This window comes from Coloeus monedula (assembly GCF_965178545.1).
Source record: "Coloeus monedula genome assembly, chromosome: Z".
Taxonomy (NCBI): domain Eukaryota; kingdom Metazoa; phylum Chordata; class Aves; order Passeriformes; family Corvidae; genus Coloeus; species Coloeus monedula.
This window is the reverse complement of record NC_138822.1, coordinates 10,400,208-10,423,618: the sequence shown is the minus strand read 5'-3', so window position 1 is coordinate 10,423,618 and position 23,411 is coordinate 10,400,208. Positions and strand designations below refer to the sequence as shown.

General features: G+C 36.4%; 1 protein-coding gene across 2 annotated transcripts in view; it reads right to left on the bottom strand.

Moving 5' to 3' along the window:
• Positions 1-1,369: 1,369 nt before the first annotated feature.
• The window catches only part of KCNN2 (potassium calcium-activated channel subfamily N member 2), a gene marked incomplete at its 5' end in the record, with an annotated part of 69,225 nt that continues 47,183 nt past the window's right edge, over positions 1,370-23,411 (bottom strand). Inside the window, 4 exons of one of the 2 annotated variants that reach the window (XM_082300903.1) lie at positions 1,370-2,564; positions 4,404-4,473; positions 9,002-9,129; positions 11,591-11,701. In XM_082300903.1, the coding sequence (XP_082157029.1) occupies positions 2,277-2,564; positions 4,404-4,473; positions 9,002-9,129; positions 11,591-11,701 (597 nt within the window). In that variant the 3' untranslated portion in view covers positions 1,370-2,276. The remainder of the gene's footprint in view (positions 2,565-4,403; positions 4,474-9,001; positions 9,130-11,590; positions 11,702-23,411) is intronic. The other variant, XM_082300904.1, reaches the window with a different exon arrangement.

Below are 23,411 nucleotides of genomic sequence, written 5' to 3'. Positions count from 1 at the left end.
AAGGAATGTATTCAAGCTACAGAAAGTGTATTTCACATTCAATGTCAAGAAAAGTATTCTAAACTAAATGCAAAAGAGGAGAAAAAAAGAATTCTAAAACTTGACTATTAAATTCCAATATTATTAATCACTACTGGCCTTATGACCACTCACAATCTCATGTAGTTAAGGACTGCACTAGAAAAGTATTAGCACTATATAATATCCCCCTTTTCCTTTGGAAATGAACTCCATAAAAACAAAAGCAGAACTGCAAATACTATGCATACTGCTTGTTATTTCCAGTCACAAAATACCAGTCTGCAAATAAGGCACGCCAAAGGCATGCAACTGTCCTGCTCTAGGGGGAAAAATATGCAAAGTCATCATTTTTCTCAAGGACATAAAAAGTTGGAGAAATTCTTGACCTTTTAATAAGCATGCAATACCTCTGGATGTCACTTATACATTCATCATTTATACATTCGTAACACCAGAAAAGAAGATCCTTTAATTTAAATAGGCCTAAAGTGTCTGCTGTTTTTCAGATTATGTATTTGGTTTGGGGAATTCTGGTTACTGGAAAGAACAGCTTTTCTGTCTTGCCCAGCAGGGCTCTGCCCTGACTTCTTGCATTACTCTTTCCTGCCTGTCCTTGTTGACCAGAAGTCACAGTGTTTCATGGAGCAATGTGCATTTCCTTCAACGTGCAAGTTGGTTACTTCTAGGCAGACATAATATTACTTAGAAACAGTCAGCCATGTCTACTTTTTTAGCTACAGATGTCACCCTTGTCTGTAAACTGGGGGAGAGGCAGACTGGACTGGCATATTTCGTAAATAGCAAGTACTAAAAAATACCTCATAAAGTCAAATAATTTCCTGTTTATAACTAGGAATTGTGAATGTAAGTTGCATCTTCTGAGCATTTAAACTTACCTAGTTTTGCTACTCTGGAGCATAAACCAGGAGAAATGTCAGTCAAATCCTTTTCACCAGTGCCTACTGGTGACTATGCTTTCTGATTTGTTTTCAGGTTTTTTTTACTTCTTTTTTTGTTTGTGGTTTTTTTTTGTTGTTTTTGTTTTTTTGTTTTTTGTTTTTTTTTTTTTTTTGTTTGTTTTTTTTTAATAAAGTAGGAGACCTTATTTTTATGCACGAAAATAAAGTACTATAGATACCCTACTGTTGTAACTCCAGTCTACAGCTGGCTTTTTACAGATTTTGGAAATATTGCTAGAAGTGTTTTGCTAAGCTTGACTGCATAGCAGGAAACATGGGGATTACCCAAACATAATGTATACAGAACACTGTGCTGCCATCACACAACCGTGTATACTATGTGTGTCAGTCATTCACTCCAGAAACACAACGAAAGGAGTGGAGAAAGTAGCAACCTAACACTTTCAAAACCCAAATAGCATTATTAGGAGACTTCTGGCTGAAAGTGATGCTTTCAATCTGGACAAACTTACCTGGCATAGTTATGAGACTCCGAATAAGTAAACAGGACTTTGCCTGTAGTTTTTGAATGCCAGTAGCTTTACAAATAGTCAGTTTAAAAGATCATTGCCATGGGCATTGCATAAATAATTTTATATACATAAATACATATGTATATAGATATTATCTATGTGCATGTCTGTACCAATGCATGTTAAATAAAAGCCCTAAGAATATTTTAAAAACCCATAGCTTACTCCAAGACTTATATTCTAGGATAAACTATATTTTTAATTAATCACTTCAAAAATTGAAGCTGTCAGTGACCTTTTAAAATGACTATACATATACAGCACACTGTTAGATTAATATCAATTTTTTTTCCCCCTCCACTGCAAGCAAAGTTTAGACAGTTAGCTTTCATACTGAGAAATTATTATTAAGCTTCAATTTAGCTTCTTAAAAGTTCATAATTAGGTCTTTCGATTGTGATTTTTTTTTGGTCATTAGGTCCAAGTAATCAAGTAACTATGTGCAGAAATTAACCTTTTTATTATACTAGATTATGTATTGTAGTAGTAAAGCTTGTTTGAAGTGCATGAATAAAAAGTGAAATTACAGGAAGAACATTCTAATATAGCAATAATAGGTGCATTCACTGTGCATCTGAGAGGAGGAGGGGGGAAAAAAAGAAGAGTTTTCACTCATTTTGGCCTAAAATCTGTTCAGGTTTCCAGGATTCTGACATCAGAACCCAGATAACACTGGCTAGAACCATAGGGCTTTACAATAAAAGCTAAAATATTGACCATATGATGGCAAAAAGTCTTTATTTTGCGGTTAACTTATTCTCTTCTAGCTACTCTCTGATGAAGTTGGTGGTGCTGTGGAGGATGATCTCCTTCTTCTTGACAAAGATCTTGACCGTTCAGCACTGTAGGCAACATGCTTATCGTAATTTTGTATCTGAGCCTCGAGGAATTCCCTCTGTTGCTGGCTGATTGTCTGGCTAATCAGTCCAGGAAGAGCTTGAATGCTACCAATTAAAGTTTCCAGTTTAGTTTCCAGAGTAACAATTCTCTTCTCAAAATCTTCACTTCTTTCATTTAAGTCAGAAATCATGTCATACATGATGTTTTGAGTCTGAAAGCAGAAGGATGTAAGTAGAGGTTTAGAGAGACCTTACAAGTATTGTAACAAGTAGCACAACTCTATAAGGGTTTGTAAAAGAGGATATGAGTATTATTACAGTAGATAGTCTTGTGAAATAATTTTCCCTGTAGATTAAATTACAGTAGACTAAGCTTTCTACTAGATTTCTTGAGCAGAAATGTAATGCCTTTTAGTAGCACTTCAGATGTCAAAGTTGAAATCAATTAAAAACCAGACCTTTTGTGGAAATTCAGGTGCTTGGGAGTGCACCAGGTGAAGCTTTTTGAACAGTCAGTGGAAGCCACCAGGGGACTGAAGGCTCCAGTGATGTGCTCCATCCTTAACTGTTCTTGATTCTTAAACACCTTCGTTCTTGAAAGCAGAGCACAAATGTTGTTCATGGGCTTTCTCCCTAAACTGAGCAGGTTTTCTTGGATTGGCAGTAAGAGGAATCCAGTGCATTGTTTTTGAAAAGTAGTGCAAGGAGTAAAACTCAATTGTATGATTTTCTACTTCTGCATTTCCAATCTATCTGGCCTCTACAAAACACTGTTTGGATACAGGAAATATATACAGTGTACTTTAAAATGACACAATGGTCAGTAAAAATGTAATCTGAAATGTGTTACTTCATAGGGACTTGGAACTGGTTAAAAAAATGGCTAAATGTCTGCCTCCTACAGACTGAGACTTCAGATTATTTAAACTAGAGTAAAAACTGGATGTAATTCAGTAGAAAAAATGGTTGAAATTTATGAACCATCCAAAGGAAAGGAAAATTAATTGAATGACTACCTGAAGTGTAAACCACTTCAGTATCAGGTGAGTGTTATAACCCATTTCTCTGCCTCCTGTTTCAGGATGCTAGCATCATCCTTGAATAGTCTTGTATCCTACACAAAATAGTATCTTAAAAGTCCTTATTAGTTGCCAGACGCATTAGACTGAACTGTATTTTCACCTGAAGTTGTCAGGTGGTTCTGTAAAGCAAGAGGGGAATGAACACTGAAGAGTTTAATCATTGCTTTGATGCACTTGAAATCGAGGAGGATTTTGAGGTAAATGAAGAGGTGTACAAGAAACCCTTAGGAAGAGCCCATTAATGCTTCTAACGTTGCCTCAAACTAAGCTCACAGTAACTCTTAAATATTAAGATCTAATGAGAAATCCAAAATGCTATCAGCTCAGACCTCTAGCTTCCTAGTTATTATATATTTATGAAAAATTCTAACAACAATAAACACGCAGTTTGCAACTGAATAGCCTCTTTTACCTCAACTCAAATAGTTTAAAAAAGATTTTAAAAGCCTTATGATATACTGGCAAAGTAGGCAGCTATTATTCATTATAAAAACTTAAATAAATACAGATCTAAATTTACTTATCTAAAGTTACTGCTGCATAAGACAACAGGAACAGAAAACCAGAACCTCTAATTCCAGTCAAGAGGCTATGTACTATGGTCTGTGATGGCACAGTCACTATCACCACATGGCGTATCTCCTTACTACACAGCACTACACCACTATGGCCCACTCACAGTTCAGCATTTACCATGACCACTGCAGTCACTTCAGGAGCTCTCAGGATCAGCCTCTCGATTGTGAAGTCTTTTTCAAATGTACAAAAAAATAAATAAATATGGCACATTCAAACTTTCGTCAGGATGTTTCTTTCAGTAGGTACTACCACAAAACACACACATATTTTCACTTGCTACAAATAACAACCTTGTTAACAAGATTTGCACATATAATGCACACCATTTTCACTTAAAAGCGCTTCATTTTGAAAGAATGAATGTTGAAACAACAGTAACTGCCTACTAACCTTTGCCAGGTCCACCAAAGTGTTGGCTTGGTCATTCAGTTTCCTTTGTTCCATTTTTACACTTCTTAATCTAAAAAGTGGAATTTTAAGTCAGATTTTTTTTTGTATGAGGTCATACTAGGATTTCTAAAGAGCATGCACAAAACTTACAAGAGCAAATAACTGCATGGACAATGCCTTGACTACTTTGTGTAGAGTCATAATCGGTCATGTGCCTGCTACAATGAGAAGCATGCTTCTTCAACACCGCAAAAAAGGAAAGAGCAAGGAAATGTGATGTCCTCAAGAATACCATTTGCCATGGTCAAAGTTGAATTCAAAAAGGAAGATAACAATTTATCCAGACTACATGAAAGAAAGCCAAAACATTCCTCAAAGCCTCAGTATCGTGACAAGTAGATATAGGAAGAAACATAAACCAGAAGTTTTTTGTCATTATTATTGTAGTAATCAAGAATCTTCCCATGCCTACATGACTAGATACAGGTATTAGCCCTGTTCTGTCGGAAATGGATTGGGTTAGCAGTGTTGGAACCTGATGAACATACAGTGATAAGTGAGTTTCTCCTTACTTTAAACAGAACTTCCATCTGAGCAGCAGCTAAATGACCAACATGCTTGCCAATACATTTGGTTTTCTTAGATAACTTGTGAATCTTAATATGATTACATTTTAAATTTACATCAGACATTCTTTTTCAAAGCACTATTTAAACTACAGCATTGAAAAACTATGAAAGAAGCAGCAAGGGTATATTTTTTTTCTTTGATGCATACCTATCTACATTATTATTAGTTATGCACATTCCTTACAAGATATAAACATGACCTTTCTTATATATTCCCTGATACAAAGCCCACGTTTTCCAGATTAACTGCTAGAGGAGTGGTTTGTAAATCTGATTTTCACAAACAGGCAACTTCTACCATGAATAATTTTTTCAACATCTCAGAGTAGACCCATACTCGAACTTTCAATGACTTTTCTGGCTGTTCTAGAGCAGGAAATAGGGTTTTACAAAACCAAGGTATCAATTTATAAACAATGTGTGACAAGATACCACTTCAGTCTATCAGTATGTCACGGGCCAACCAAAATAACAATTTGGTTAGCTGTTAAATGGAACTAAGTTCGGCAGCATTTTGTGGAAGGTGGCTTGCTAATGCATTCTCTGCCCATTTCTCAGTGATGGTATTACTTAGAAAGTTAGTTTAAAGAAAGCCTTCCAGAAGGTATTTCAAAATCAGAAAGTTTCTTTCATATCTTTAGTTTACAAGCATTTCCTTTCAAATCTAGGCTAACTGCCATGAGGAAGTAAGTTGTGGAGAGTGAAATATCATTTAAAAATATCTTTAAAATATAAATGGCAATAACTCTGTTAAGGTAGAAATTAATTGACCACATAAAACTGGCATTCCAGCAGCTTGTTACTGGAATGTCAGGTGCTCTTCTTCCACTGCAAGCTTCTTTCAGAGCATGACACAAATGCAGACTTTTGGAATGGTGTTTCCAGAGGCTGTGAGCTGGAGTTTTTCTAAAGCGAAAAATATGAAGGAGTCTCCAAGGTAGAGAATTATATAATTACAGTCTCAGAACAGAATAATTATTCAAAAGTAATGATTTCACTGGAGAAGGACAACCCCAGTGTTTTGGTGACCATCCTCTCAAATAATCTGCAGAATATGTGCTTTCTGCTTTTCTTAAGATTCAATGACTCATCTGTTTGAACGTCAGTATTTTAATTTTAAAATTCCAGGAAGTCCATTGTTATTGTAGTAGTACCAGTACCAGTTGACACCAACACAATAATTCTTCATGATAACCAACCCAACACCTACCACAGGCTGTAAGAATGTATAGGTATGGCAAGTCTTTAGCTGCAGCAGCCGGATTTAAAGTAAACCAAAAGACTTTAATTGTTTAATTCATTAAGATAAAATTTTGATTTTATGAACTTCACTTATCACAGAAAAAGATCATGATTCTGGATCACGTTTCCATGGCAGCAATCAGACCACTGAAGTTCACAAATAAAAACTCTGGTTTTTTGCATGCAGACAGTGGTAAATTCTTCAAGTTTAGAAAGGAACAGCTTGTACAACTTACTTCCGAGCTCTATTTTCATTTTGTTGAAAAAAAGACAAAACAAAAGAAAACAAAATGTAAAATATACTAAAACAACCAAATGAGCACAGTGGGCTTGATTCAGCAGGTGGAAAGTCCTAGGGAGTTGCTACTTCTTTCAATTAGTAGCTGCCTGAGGAGGACTCTAACTCACTTGCATTCATGATGATGGAATCTGCAATATCTTCAAGCCTTCTATTAACTATCATCTGTAGATTTTCTTATTCATACAATACATAACATGCCTTTTAATGATTTCGCCTTCATCTTACGTATCATCTGCATGAGCAGCAGAACACACACAGATCAGGTGAAGGCATTTTAGAGACGTGACCATGACTGTTATCATGATCTAGTCTGGTTTCTTTTATGAAATTGGCCCTGAAATGCCACTCCTTTTATTTTTGTCTCCTGTGAAATGGTTGGAAGGTGAAGGAGGGGTACCAAACAAAATTTAAGAATCCAGAATGATGGAAAACTCTAAGTCACTTGAGAAAAGCTCAAAGATGCAAAAGGATGAAAAATTAATTTGCATCCATCTACCCAGCTACAGGAAGAAAGCAAACTGCTAGTGCAATGTTTTCATCTATGGCACATTCTTCAGCATATTGAAAAAATTATCTTTTGTCTGTTTCTTAAATACAAAAGTTCTGGGGCGGTAGTGCAAAGTGGTAAAGGATAGAGAGAAATGACTAACACAGCTGTGCAGTGTAGCTGCCACAGCTAGGAAAAAATTACTGCTGCCACCTTCTTCACCCCACCCAATTAATTCATTTTTAAGGGAGGTGCAGAACACACTTTATATCCTGTAAAGGTCTTCTGAGCTTGAGTGATATATAAAGCTGGAGATCGAGCCTGCTGTGCTTTTTAGATTATTTTCTGAACATATGTGCTCATACATACACAGACACACACACACATACACACAAAATAAATAGCAAAGTTAAAATGTTAAGGAACAACCTTTGCAATCAAGGATTCAAGTCCAGCAAGGATGCATATGACATGCCATCCTCTCCCCAGAACCCCTGCCACTCCCCTCCACCTCCCAATCCTTTAAGCTAAGACAGATGACCAAACTGGTATATAAAAATATACTTTTTATATTCACATAAAAATGCCACAACTTCTGTTGTCTTTTTATTCCTCAAAGTATTTCCACAATGACACAGTAACATTTAATCCTGCAAATTTGCTAAATATAATACAGTAATCAAGGTTTACAGAATACTTCGTATCTTAAGCTTAGCTACCTACTGCTTTAAAACACTGCTACGAAAGAGAGAAAGAATGATTGTCAGTCTAAATTTACTAATAGGAAATGAATTAACCTGGCCTTTCCTTCCTGTCTTTCCTGCAAGATGCTACATAGATGTTCTTTTCGTCATGGACGCTTCCTTCACATCTCTTCACTGCTTGGCTCAGACACAGACCTACACTCAAACCATCAGTTTGAAACTAAACTTATCTATTTACCTTTTCCCTGTAACTAATGGGAACTATTTTCATAGGCTGTACAAATGGCTGCCTCAGGCTGGATGGGGATAACAAACAGAACAGACAAACAGGTCCTGACCATTCCTCAAAAGAATTCTGGTTCCCGAGGACAAAACTCTGGGGTTTTTTCCTCCCATTTAGTTCAAGAAATAGCAACCATTGTGCAATTCTGCTTGTTTTGATGTGCTTTATGATAAACACATACTGCAAATTTAAAAAAAATACTTATAGCGTGGCAATACCATGGTACAGCTTAATCCTACTACTGGTTTTAAGTCACAGGCTTGTTTTCAGACCCTCAAGTTAGAGGGGAAGAATTCATTTGAATAATTCCAGAGGTGCTCAAAGGTCTCAACTATTGGCATACACTCCAATTTTCTAGAAGAGATGTCAGGGGTCATAGCTGACATACCAACATTTGATATTATGCACTGAGAATATACAGTGGAAAGAGGCAACTAAATCCTGGTAGACCATGCCATGATACTTAATGAATATTCTTTTCATTAACTACTACATACATACTCTCTTTTATCACATCATTCTGATTTTAAAGTATTAAAACATCTACTACAAAGCAAAATTTTTTGAAAAAATTTTCTTCTGTCTATTGTACTTTGTATCTTACTGCTTGGAAGCAAATGCATAAAAACAAAGGATAGTCTCAGTGGCAAAGAACAAAAAAGTCTTAGATAATTCAAGAAGCACTGGAAACTTCTAAAAAACATTAACGAGTTTATATGGACATAAACTGCCTGCATACCTTTTTATTTTATTGTAAACAAATAATACAGTAAAACCTTATATTTACCTTACTCTGAAAGAAAATAAACCTCAAGAACAATCTTCTATGAAGGGAAGGGAACGGTGGACGAAGAGAAGGGAGGGGACAGGATGGGACTAAGAGTGACTGAGGGAAAAGGAAACTCATAGAGAGAACACCTTGAGAGGAAAAACAAAGCAAAATAGTACTTACTGATGAATAGCTTGCAAGAATTTGCGTTGATGTTTCCTTACTTTTGCATGGTCTATTTTTTTAACCAGCTTTGTGTTTTTATAAATTAACCATGTTTCCCTGAGTACATTGGCCGCTGCATTTTTCACCTGTTTAATAAAAGAAAAACACCAGGCTGACAAAAGTAGTATTATGTTATGTTTTCACTTTTCTGGTCCTAACTCTTCCTAAAGCTTTTAAAATGCTGTCTTAACTATGGGAAGTGGGTACCTCAAGAAACTGCAGCACTGAGGGGAGAAAGCAACAACTGGACTAAGGGGACTGCTGAGCAATTTCCTTTTTATATAGATGTGAAATTGGGATCAAATATTTTTGCATCCAGGAATAATTTTCCCTCTTCAAAGAGTTGGAACTGTTTGTTGTTTATGGCAATACAAATTACAGCGAGGAAATACTCATGCATTATCTGTACGTTAATTAAGTGTATTTAATAGTACGATGACATTTCTCGCTTCTTCTATGGTTAGAACCTCTTAATTCTCTTAGCAATTTAACAGTCTTTTAAGCTTCCAGAGCCATTTGAACACTTTTTCCCTTTCCTTTTTTTTTGGGGGGTGGTTAGTTTTTATATTTGTTTCTTTTTTAACATTGTCCAAGAAGATGAAAAAATATGTTGTCAATTAACATGGGCAGAGATCTATTTAAAAAGTGCTTTGCCTTTTTTTTCAATGAGGCTTTCCATAAAATATTGAAGGTAAGAGTACCTAGAGTTCTCTTTTTAGGTCATACAGAAGTTTCAAGAGTGCTTAAAAACATACAAATAATTTGAATGCAATGTTGATTAATGATGGAATGACTAGGTTACTTACAAATAAGAACTGGCCTAACTATTCACCTTTATTTTCCGTCCCTCCAGCTTTATGTCATGCCAGTAACTGCAGCGTTAGAGCTAAGTCAAGGGCTAAGACATTGCAGGAATGTCATGCAATAGCTCTGCCCAACAACAGGTCACCCCCAACCTGGCACCTGTAAGTGTTGGAGAACCTTGTCCTGTCTTCAGTGAAAGCACAACCACATAGTGAGGAGGTTTAGAGACCTCCTCACAATCCCTAAGCAGCCCTTGCACTTCCACAAGGTATCGCTGTCTCCAGGCTGTGAGGAAAGCTCCCCATCACCTGCATGATTTGTGACCTGCTGTGCATCTTGGATTTCTTTGCTTGGTTTGCTTTTCATGTGCTGTGAGTTTCATGAGCTTGAAGGTATGAAAGTACCACTTGGATAAAGTATTAGACTAACACTGAGATTTATATGAAGGTGAACAAAATAAACTTCAGAAGGCATAAATAAATAAAAACCAGACTCAAAATCCGGCCAATCTCTGCAAGACATTTTGGGCTCAGCTCTCAGATAACCCTAGAAAAGTAACTGTTAGGAAGGGACAAATTGTTTTCTGTGGTCTAGTATCAACAAGACCGTAACTGACTGCAATAGGAGTGTTAACCAACAAGCTCAGAAAGCCACTTTGTGTCAGAGACCCTTTATACCTATATAAGACCTGTCTTCCCACACATCCTTAGTCTTTCCCCACTGTGACTGCTTAGAGGAGATACAGGCTGTTAGTGGTGAGCAGCACAGAAATGACAGAGCCAGCACAGACAGAGCAGTGTTTTGAGAAACACAGCATCTAGGGATAGGACAGGGCTCTCTGCTGCAGAGCTCTCTGGCAGTGCAGCACTGAAACACTGCATGGAGCTGTACCAGGGCAGTCACCCTCCTCCTTGCCGAGAGCAGAACTACTGTCTCCATCTTAGGCACTGACATCCCTCTGAACACATTGGTAAGGAGAAACTCTGCTGAACTCCTGTTGTGATTAAAAGGACCTTTGTCCCCACATTGGCTCTTCTCAATAATGAAGACTAAACAAGTTGAGTGGACTGTACAGCTACTACTCACTTGTTCCCTCAACACTGACCTGCTTCATTTCAGCATTCATTTCTACTTCTTTGTTTGCTGCATTTTCTTTCATTTAAAATATTTCTTTGAATACCAATGATTTCTATTTTTTCAATAACAATCTCTTCTAAAAATAATATAAACAAACATCTTTCAGAACCCTTCAGCACTGTGTGCTACTAAATAAACCATGCGTTGTCTACAAAAAGCAATTGGAAAGACTGCCTCACTCACAAACCCTGAAACATTGTTTTCTTAAGGACATCTCTCATAGCTTGAAATTCTTGTTTTTAACTGTTATTTCACCTATTTTAGCTAAAAAAATTGTATTTTCATATGCCACATAGCTTTTGGTTTAATACAGTAGTCTAGTTTCACAGCACTTACCTGCTGTGAAACTAGACTATTAACTAATTAACACCAACTACCTTCCAGTTACAAGAACCCTCTACACAATATAGAAATCCTCAAAATTTTTTGACACCTTGCAGTTGCCCTCAATTTAGAGATAAACTTAAGGCATTCAATCTCTAATCTTTCAAAATCACACCCATGATAATGTTCAGCAGGGGTACCGAGCAGGACACTACTTAAAAAGAAATGCAGAAATAAATACACAGTATTCCTTTTCAGTTGTGAATATAAAGTGTGACTTACTCTTTTAGTTAGCTGGGTGTCCATCATGAAATTATGCACATGTTTTTCAGCTTTGGTAAGTTCTAACTTCCTTGCCACCACAGCTACCACCAGTGCAGTGCACCCAGCACCCTGAAAACAATAAAACAAACCCCCAAGATGTTACTACTGCATTTTGCAGAGTTTTTAAGAGGAAGTTTCTCCTTTCCTGTAGAAGTATGGCAGGCATCAGGTGATTCATCTCAGGTAAATACAGTCAACATGCTACAGCTATTTAATTTCAGAGTAATATGAAAAGTCAATATTTACAGGTTGGTAAACTGTCAAGGCACCAAAATAATTAGTGAGCAGCATTATTTCAAAGTTCTGCTTTTCCTTTTCTTTCCTGCAGGGGTTAAAAATTTGAACATATCCCATTTCTAATGCATAAATAAAGGGGGTGATAAAAATAACTTTTTAAACCCAGAATGTTAGTAACAGAGCACCCTGTTCTTAAAAATTTTCTCAAGGTTATAGCAACTGCTAAAGAGAAAATAAGATTAGATTAGTATTTGGCAACACACACACACAAAAGAAAAGTTTCTTAGGATTTTCTGTAGGGCCTAAAAATAATAGCAAAATTAGTATTTACTCACTTTAGTATATTTTCCTGTTGTTTTGAGTCCTTCAGTGATGTTTTCCTATATTATTTCTGCTTATCTTATTACCATATAAAATAGAACACACACACAGGACCATGTCTTCAAACCTTGGAGAAAATACCGATTTTCTAATTTGTGCTGTGTATATGTCTGCACATGCATGTATATACATGGACACACATGTCCACAACAGGCTAATGCCAGAAGGTTCCTGTCTCTTTGAAATGACAGTGCCTTTATCAGCATCACAAATTTAAACACTATTGTATGGGCCGGGTGAAACGGAAAGGAGGCTAAAATGAGCCATGTAATAAGAAGCACTGTCAATTATACACATCTAGAGGTATCATTTACTTTACATTATTTATAAATTCTGCTGCCTTAGTATTTTGTTTTTATAAACAAATTTTTAAAGGTTCTTTTTAAAAAAAGTATAGCTATCTCATTAAATATATGAGGGTGTGTTTAACTTGCAATTCCAATCTAATTCTAATCTGTTTAATATCATTTCAATCTAGTTCTTATTGCACTTGTGTCAGTTACTCTCCAATATAAAGCAATCTCTCATTGTCCATTGAAGCTTAACACATTTTCATTCACAGAGCTTTCTCTTACTCATTCTGTATTTCTCTCATAAATTTATTCTCTCTCTATCCCCCACACCTATAACTGCCTTACCAACTCCAGAAAATCCAGAAGAAATCTCAGAATTTAGCTTTCGAAATACAAAATCCATTAACAAACACATAGAGACTGCAAAATAAATTAACTCATTGGAAACCCCTTTTCACACAATGTCCTTAAAAACCTGAATTTTTTCTCTGTGTACTTACTGAGGCACACAATGAATTTTGTGAAAGCCTTTGTTTCTTCATTTCCCTGGTAGATTGTTCCAAGAAATCCATCCAATTCCTTTCAAGCACCTAATTTTCTACAATTAGTTCTCATCTTCCATCCTCAACAGCTCTCAGAATTCCTTCAAATGAGTTGCTCATAACTTTGCTGCATTTCCTGCTTCTCTCCTGTCCTCAATACTAAGCTTTTGCTCTTCTCTATCTCTCTTTTCTCCAGTCCTGTGATGATGGAAGTTCATGGGAAATTACTTGAAGTTTTGCTCTCACCATGAGTCAAAATGGTGCTAAAAATTCCCTTGCTTCTCCAGACCCCATTAACAGTTAAAAAGGAAGAAGACAGGCCATACTGTCTTAAGCCATGCAGCTTAAGACTAAATACTCCAGGAGTCCACTGAGCTTTCTGAGAAGAGGACTAGACAGGAGACGCTCTAACATGTCCTACCTCCCCAGAAAACAGACAGCACTCTTTAATAAAGTCTTTTTCCTGTCAAGGGAGATGCTAATATGCAGAAGACTTCTCTGTAGGCAAATAAATTAATAAATTACCCCATATAATACCAAGGAAATGAAGATAAAAGCAGACATCTTTTGGTTCAGTATGTCAGGAAAACCAGGGGCCAGATCTTGATATAATGACATAATTGGAGTTCTGCTTGCTCACAGCAAGAAAGCTAAAATGAAAATGAGCTTTTTAATACAGACCCCACTTGCACAAAACACCTGTTTAAGCCAATTTACTGGGGGAGAGAAATACTAGACCATTCTTTCCCAGTTCCCCTCAAAAATACTAGAGGAATGGTGGCAGGCAAAAGAGTTTGGTTTGAGGCGAAATCATTCCAGCCTTTGTGATTAAGTCTCATGCTTTTTCAAAGTGGCACAGCAGCTGTAAGGGCCAAGTGCTGTTAAAACCAGCAGTTTTAAGTCTCACATAAAATACACTGCCTGCAGCATCACAATGCTGTCACTGGCAAGCTATGACAACCACCTCTATGATGAACATAGGCTCTTTTAGTATTTCTCCAGAAGTAGGAAGTATTATACTACCTGCCTGTTTACACTTCACAGTACTTTGAAGAAAAAAAATCACTCATAACAGCTTACAACAATGACTAAAATGCCACTTAAACTACATGATGCTAATTAATACTTTATGTTACGGTGATCTGCAGTATTACATGGCTCCCCTAAAAAGCTCAACATCCTTAAAAATACTAATAAAGTGAGAATGACTCAAAATTGTAGAAATTAAATAGAGGCAATACAGTTACTTTAAAAAATGGTAGCATTGTATGTATGATACTTGCCACAGTTTCTGAATATGCTGATTGATAGGAAAATCAGTAGGACAGCTTATATGCTGTTTATTTGTTATATCAATACTATGCAATGCAGCAGCTATTTATATATTAAAATTACTCAATCTAAGTAAAAGCACTAATAATTATTTCAACTGCAGGAGGGGTTTTCTAGAGAATAAAATTCTACAATGTCTTATATTTGATTACTGCATTTTATAACTTTCAACATCATTGTTTTTATCCTGTTTTAAAGTAAATAATTAAGTAAATCATTGCTTCAAGCTCTTGTTCAGGAGAATTATATATAAGATGAAGAAAATGAAAAAGGCAGGAATGTATATATTTTCAAGTATCAAAGCACTAATCAATTCTATTTGGAATTCACACTCCTTAATCAGCTGCCTGACCATCTCCTGCATTACAGAGTTATTGCAGTGTATTTTGGCTTGATAAGCAGCCTGACTTTAAGGGCACTTAGGACAGAAATTATTACAACACATGCAGTCAGTGTAAGCAAATTGATCAAGCCAAAGTTAAGGTTTGACTACATCATTCATTTGCTCCACTTAATGGAAACAGGCAATAACAGAATTAACCATCCATTAATTTGATGGTGTTCAAGTATTCTATGATCAAGCATTTGCCAGCAACCACCAGTTTTAAAAGCTGATGTACCTGAATGTTTCTATTTTTCAGAGAGCATGTACTAGCTGAATGAAATTATCTACTAAAGCATGAGAAGATTTAAGAACTGTGATCTAAAACAACAAGATCAGGACTCTGCTGATGAGCCGAGCAATACCTATTTCCTGTTTGAAAGGATTGGAAGTTGAAGCACATGAATTTCATCCTGAATGCACAGTATTTCTTGCTTGATATGAAGTGTAGCATATTAGCCTACAGTAAAAGCAAGAAGTCTGGAAATAAACATATCCTCAGTCTTCAACTGAGCAAATCAACAAACTCTGGCCTCCACAGTGGCATGAGATCTCTGACGGTGATGTAGAATTTGCATTTGTGAGCAGTACAACCTTTAGCATAAGGTTCACAACCCTTTACACTGGATAGAACTCGTCTTGATTGTCAATCTGTCTAGCTGTTGTCCCTTATGAAAACACCTTGATTTGACTGCAAACAATTTGACGACATTCTTTGTATCTTTAATTCTAAATGTGGTGTTCCTGTTAAGGACAAAGAATGATGCCTAAAGTTCAAATGCTCATGCAGGCAAGCAACAGTCTCTGAAAGCCATTCTCCAGTACCTTCTTTGATGCCTAGAATCCAAAATGAGTTTCCCTGATAGAAATGTAAGTAGAAGTCTATATTGGCATTTTACTCATATATACTTAGGCACTTGTTAAACACTAGTAGGATAATAATTTTCTCAGTTACATAAGCCTAAATGATGACTGATACTCCTTAAAAAAAATGAATGGAAGGATGGACTAAATTGAGGGGGGAAAAAATAATGTCATCAGGCACTGATGTCAAGCCCATGCTATTTGAAAAGGGAAAGAGAAGAAAGGTGAAATTAATTGTATTTTAAGTTATACTTTAAGCTTAGCAACTGAACAAAACACTTAAACATGACTTTCAGAAAAAAGCATGATTATTACTTGGTGTTATCTTTCACTTTACCCTCAGGCATCATAAATTGTAACTTTTCCTATCTTCTGCACAGTGTCTCCTCTTGGCACTTAGTCCTGAATTATTGCAAGCCTCCTTTCAACTGGTTCAACAAAGCCAACTATGTCTTAGACACATCAGAGATTGCTGCAATAGTTATTTTCTTTGCCTGTCATTCTTATGATGTTATTTTGCTCTGTGTTGATGTAGTCCCTTCTCCATGGCATCGTATACAGAACATTTGCCCTCAGTTGCAATATTTTATGACTCCTCACGGATTTTAGCTCTAATAAGCTCTTTCAGACAAGATTCTTTGCATCACCTATTTACTTAGTAAAAGCTCTCTAGAAACACATATAAATCTAAAATACAGTCTAAAATACAGTTTTCTTTTAAAATCTTCTCCTTTTTTGTTTAGGATTTTACTTACTACAAAGCCTAGCAAAACTAGTGAAGGTATGTCAGATTCTGGTACGCCAAGACCATTTGTTCTGATCCTACATAATTCTTCCATTCTGTTTGCTCTACGGGAATGGTAAACTGTTCAGTAATTTGGACTATTTATTTCTATTCTCTTTATACAGTACTGGTATCAACAGGATCAGGTGTTAAGAGTCCTGAAGTGCTACAGGAATACAAATAAGAATAAAGGTTGTAGGTCTGTATTATCCAGCTACAGTGTGCACATCATACTAGACCTGACTTTTCCTTTTCCTCCTTGTCAAAGTTATTCATCAATATACTTACTACATACCAGCTGAGATGCCTTTTGCAGTCCAATCACAGTCCTCTGTCCTCCTCACTCATGCAACCCACCCTGAGCTTTCTGCTGATGTCAGCACAACCACCATATCAAAGCTGACTAACTGAAAGTTACTACAGAGAATTTCACATTATGGTAAACCACAGCTGACACAGCCATGGCAGCTGGAGTGAAAAAGCTGGCATATCCCAAAGCACAGAATGAAAATGTGCTTATGGAATCCAGATCAAGACCATGCCTTTACTACCACTCACAAGTGCTGAGACTGAGGGTTCACACTGCTGCAATAGAGTGATTGCAAAACTGCAGGGTTCAGACTTCAAGTAACGTCTAGCAGGTACTCGCATCTAACATTCTCATCAAGGTTCAGTTTTACTGATAGCCAGAGAGGTGTATTCAATTCTTCAATCAGAGTTTATCTAAGGCAAATAAAGCCTTAGCAATGGCTGCATTTTCAGTTAGCATTGAAAGCAGCATTTAGTCAGTAGAGAAACCCTGCAGTCTTCTAAAAACATGCCTCTGGCATTGTCACTTGGTTCTTTTTTTGGTAAGGTTTCAAAACACCTTTACAAGACAACCGTGAATAGAGTCACTCCTGCAACCACCTGGAGGTTATATACATGCCTGGACAGTGCTATCAGTGAGAAGGGAAGCAACACTGCATCAATGCCTCAGCTGAAAGTCTCCTGGCATCTTTGTTTTACTGGACTGGAAGTGAAGTGCAATCTTTAGTGGTGTAGGTGTCACAAAAATGTCCTGCTATACTTGCCTGTAGCTGAAAGAAGGAAGTTGCCACATTTCTTGCTCACTTCCCTTGGGATCCACTGAGGGAGAGAGAAGGTGCGCTTTGCAGACATATGGTTCTGGTGGGAAATTTAGCTCTGCACCAGAAAAGGCACAATATTCCTCCTGCTGCTCTGCGTAAAATGAAAATCCTGTAAGAATTTAAACAGGTATTTTGTTCATTTGGCTCTCTCATAGGTGGACATACCAGGACCACCAGGGAACGGAAAAAAAATTTAAAAAAAAAATGTTGCTTGAAGTAAAAAAAAACCAAAACACCTCTCCAAAACAAGACAGACAGAGGCTAGGGAAATGGTGCTGTATAAATGTGAGTTTGCATTTGTCACTGTTTACTGGGAGAGATGTGTAACCTTGCAAGACTGAAACAAAATAAGATGAGTAATAGGACAACAACTATGCCATCTCAGCCAAAAGGGTGATCCAAAATATCTTTGCATTATTTATACTTTCATGTATTCAGTATTTGCCTGGCTACTACTGTCTTCATTGGAGTTTGTCTGCACCACATCTAGAACTTTAGTGCAACATTTAAACTTCTGATCCATACAAGAGTAGACAAGCAGATTTGTTTAATTCTAATTAGTCCATAAGGTTTTTAGCAATTTTGCAAAAATAAAAATTATGAAGATCATTAAATGTTATGTATAAATGTGAAAGTGATTAAATACTGCCACATATAATAATGGGTAGTCATAGGTGAGGGTGAAGTAAACTTTTTGAGTAATGAAAGCTGGGTACTAGGAGAGACATCTGGGACAGCACGGGACATAATGATTTACACCATGAAGACAATATCTCTTCTACAGGGGAATGTATAAATGATTGTAATGTTAACTCAGAGAAGCCCAACAATTGAACATGCCCTGGTGACTGGGGCTCTGGTAAACCTTCAGTGGTCATAACAGCTAAAACACCCCTGGACTGTTTATCCCAATAAGCATAAAAAGCTTTATGCGGACCAAGGGTTGAAGTCCAATTTCATTACATGAGCAGGCTTAACAGGCTATAAGACTGATGGGAAATATCACTTTAATAATTCAGGGTGAAAGCTACCAGTGTTGCTCTTGTTCATCACCTGTGTTGTAAATACAAAAGTTTCATGACAATATGTGTAAAAGTATACGAAAACTGCTGCACTGAATTTGAAGTTATTGCAGATGAAATTACATTTTCTCAGAACAAAGAAATTTTGTTGCAACAGTCATCATCTCCAGTCATATCTACATAAACAAAGACAGCATGAGACAACTGCTGCTCATTCCAGCCAGGAACTAACTGCCTTTGAATTTGCTGAAAGGCATCCATAACTAGATCTAAGTGAGAAACAGTTCCTGTGCCCTCTGAAACTTCAAGAACTTCCCTGGTCTACTGGTACAAACTAAAGACCTTCTGCAGAATCTTTTTTTCCCTTAATTTTCCTAATTTTGAAAGACGGTGAAACTCTTCAAGAGATGTTGTTTACTCAAATGGAGTAGAGCCTCTGCCATTCTCTCACTTTTCAGATTACTGCCCTCTCAACCACTACTTCAGGGATCATGTTTTGAAGCTTCTCAACTTGATTTTGATAATTTATGTTTCTTTGCTTCAGTTAAAAGTTTCCAACAAGCCATAGTCATAAAATAATCCCAAACTATGTTTTTTTCCTACAAAAGTTTCTATTTTTGCAATTTTTTGTGCTGGAACAACAATAGAGGAGATGACAAGTTTCTCAGCAGCCCAACTTTTAATAGCTTTATCCCTAAGAATTCAAGCATCATTAACTGTCTTCTCCATATAAAATTTCTGCTCAATACATTGTCTGCTTAGGTTGTACTATGCTAGAAGGAACAAACGATCTCTTCTAAATCCTGATGTCACTTGTATTAATTACTGAATTATAAGAACCAACTGAATTAAACTCTAGCATATATCTGAGACATGGACCCAAGATGCTATCAATTCATATGAAAAGCTTTTCATATTTTCTGCACTCAAAGAAGTAAAAACTGAGCAGTGTTCTAGATTTTTGAAATATCCTCTTATCCACAGATAGCACAGCAGTCAGTGCTCTAACTAGAACTGGTCATACCTTTTCAGCTTTTAGAGTGTAATTCAAAATACACTTCTGTGTTTCATAAACCATTATGTTTCTCCAACACACTACACAATTAAACAATGTGAACGAAAGTTTTCAGAAAATCACACAATGTTTTAGATATTATTCTGCACAATAATTTACAACCTTTTTTGTACATTATCCATAAAGTTATATAAAATAATTTTCATATTTGATTGCTTGAATCTGATGTTTATGTTATTTTTCTCTTTTTCAGGACTCATCCCAGAAGACATGCAGACAATGTTAACTCCGCAGTTAGGATCTATTTGTTTTCCCCCTCTTTTTCTTACGGTCTAGCAACAATTAAATTTCAAAGATAATACAGTTCAGATTTTGCTACCAAGAAAAAATAAGACAGTTATAAGACAGTAGCAGTATAAATTGCTACTCCAAGTGCCATGTTCCTCTTTTAGATAGTTTTCTGTATTTATTGGTAAGACCCGGCTGTCTATAATTACCATTTGCACAAACATCAAAATTTAGCCTTAGATGAAGAGTCCTCTATTCTCACAGCAGAAACACCTCATCCTCATCACTTTTTTAATGATTCATAGGGAAGAAACTGTGATTGTTTAGAACTAAATGCAGACTTTCAAAGGACATTAAAACCTTCAGCATGAGAAGATTTAAAATGAGATCTTATTAATTTTTGATTCACAATTTGGAACTAATAAAAACTATCGTCCCTAAAGCCAGATTGTAAGCAATGACTGCATTGTAACTACTCTAATAACAATTCATCTACATTGAGTGGTCTTCAAATACTGTAGCTAAAAGATGCCACTTAAAATTTTTGCAAGAAAAAATGCTAATCTTTCCCACATCTATTGTACAAATTTAAGAAACTTATTTTTTTCTTTCATAGGCCTAACAATCTCTTTGAAGTTCATTTCAACAACAGAAGCAACTAAACTGTAATTTCCACATTAACAAATACTTTGAAATAACATATATTTCATTTAAAGCAAACTTCATCAAGCTATACCCAACCAACTGCATCCTGTGACAGGACAATTGCATTTCATCTATTCCTCTCTATCCTGTTCTGAGAACAGTGACACCAGCCGTATTTTTATGCATCCATCACACTCTTGTAGACCTGCCTAATGTATACAGAGGGCAGAGGATACATTTGCCATCAATTTATAGTCTACCTTGCCCACAGTCTACTACTGCTGCCAAATGAAGTCTCATTGAAGAACACTGGTAATTGAGTTGAGGCATCCAGTTCAGTTTCACTTGCTTGTCTCTAAAACATCTCTGCATTGACCCATCTTTGTATCACTCTGTGTCAGTATTTTCAGAAAAGTTTCATATATTTAAGTGCTTTGCGAGATCAAACTGTAAATTGTTCATATTTTTTCACTGCTTGCCTTCTTTGTTCACAGGGTTTTTTGAGGGGTTTTTCCCCCAATTTCTCTAATACATTAAAGAGACTTCTTTGCTATCTTACTCTCAAGAATTCTCAAGGCATTTTAATTTTTGGTATAATTTGAATATGTGTAAATATTTTCCTATTTTCCAGCAGTGTGCATTTGTAGAATTTAAAAGATGTCACTTGATACCAGTGACTCCAGACAGCAGTAGTTACAACTTCAATAGCCAACACATCTTGGTGCCACCAGCACACTGCACAAAGTCCACTTCCCAGGCTGGACTACAAGGCAGAGTTCAGCCTGAGCACTCCCATTTCCATTGCACAGAAAGCAATTCCTAAGGCAGAAGTGGGAGGACAGACAGGGCACCCGGGCCCTTCCTTCACAGGGATCAAGACACCAAAGGAGGCTTCCATGGGCACCAGTTCCACAAAGCCAATCTTAACTCTTCAGTGGTCTGTATAACCACTCTGGTATTCACAAGTACTTCTATTTATTCCCCCTTCCATCCTGAGCAAATACTCAGTGGTATTTGGTATTGATCACACAATCCAGCAACGTATTTGCTGCTTCAGATGCTAGGGAATTACACTTCACCTCTCAAAATCAAATATACACTTTTATTTTACTACATCCATTCAACAATTACCCTTGTGTATCTTTCAATTAGACCAGCAATTGGTCCTACTGAAATAAAAATCACTTGGTCTGCTCTTTTAGGATCTATAATTTCCACAACGAACATTAATTAGTTACTGTACAAGTTTCAGAAGAGTAATTGGTTCTAAAGAATGATATTCAAGACCTGTAAGTTTTTTGGTATTGCAGGTTAGGCTGGAAGAGAGTTCGTTATTATATTCACTGTGTCATATTTCATATTGTGCAGATCCTTTACAAAAACAAAACAAAACAAAACAAAAAGCAAACCCCCCAAAACCCAGAGTAATTTCAGCATCTGACTTTTCCCCATTGCTCCATTTTCCTTCTCAAAGATGACATAAATGTGAGTAGTGGTGAGGCTTTCACTATTGTTTTATCTATCGTAACACAGCAGCTAACTGGCTCATTTTTTTGTTAAAAATGCTTTCTGTCTCTGGAGATGTTTATCCCAAATTCATTACCACGACATCCTGACTGGAGCCTTTGTTCTTCCAAAGCAGCTGCAGAATTTATAATCACTAAAAAAACCCAATTAGAGACATGAAGGTATCATCCACACATTTTACAAGTCTACCAGTTGTGAAAAAGAGATGCCAATGTGTGAAAATGGTGTGTATAAATCCACACTTGAGTTTTTCAAGGAAGCAATGGAAGCGACTCTGTATCAGGATTCTGTCCTCATTCTACAATCCCTGCACTGCAAGGTGACAATAAACACAGATCTCCATCTCTTTCCCTAGTGAATTTATGACCACATTTCATTCTCTCTGGCATCAATATCCAACACAAGAAGAGGAGCAAAACCAAATACCCCAGAAGACGGCAGATTTGCGCTCACCCAACAGCTTTTAAAAAAGCCTTCTGAGCCATTCCTCTGCTTTTAGCCTGTACCTTCCAACTCCACTCCAAACTCTGTATTTAAGGAGATATGCATTTGCCACCTTTTGCAAAATTTATTGGAAGTCTTTATCAATAAAGGTCAAAGACCTGAAATCTATCAGGTGTTTTTAATTTTTTTTTTTAAGCATTTGTAAAAAAATCCTTAAACATTACAAAAAAAAGTCCATTTTACTCTCTGGACATAAAAGATACACTGATTATAAATTAAGATTCTACCAACATATCTACTCAAAAAGGACAATGATTTGATAGCATTTGCTTTCAGCCATTAATCCCAATATAGCTGTTTTAACACAGGTACATATTGGAACTGCATTACTTATAATCAATGGCAAAAATTCAGAAGCAAGTATGTATCTTGTTGTTACATACAGTACATATATGACAATCATTCAGCCTTTCTCATTCAAAGGGGCATTTACACAGAAGTTGATAGAAATAAGAGTGTCAGAATTCAGAACTTGTCTACATCTAATTTGCTGTAGATCTGTGTAAATTTCCCCAGCATTACAATTCATTGCCTTACTCCCTACCCAACTTTGACCAAATGCTGTAGTACAAAAAAATTAAAACCAGACATGAAATACACTTAATAAATATATACTGAGTATGCATGACCTAACAATTACTGCATTGTATCAATGGTAGCAAAAGCTCTTACTGCGCAAATTGCACAACATAACTCTAATTAAAGTAATGGAATGCTATAAATAATAGGTTATTAGACTTGTAAGAAATAGAGTAGAAAACTATGCTCAAACAAAATACTTTCAAGAGTTTAGCCACCATCACGTCTCTTTGTGAATAACTTAATTTTAAGAA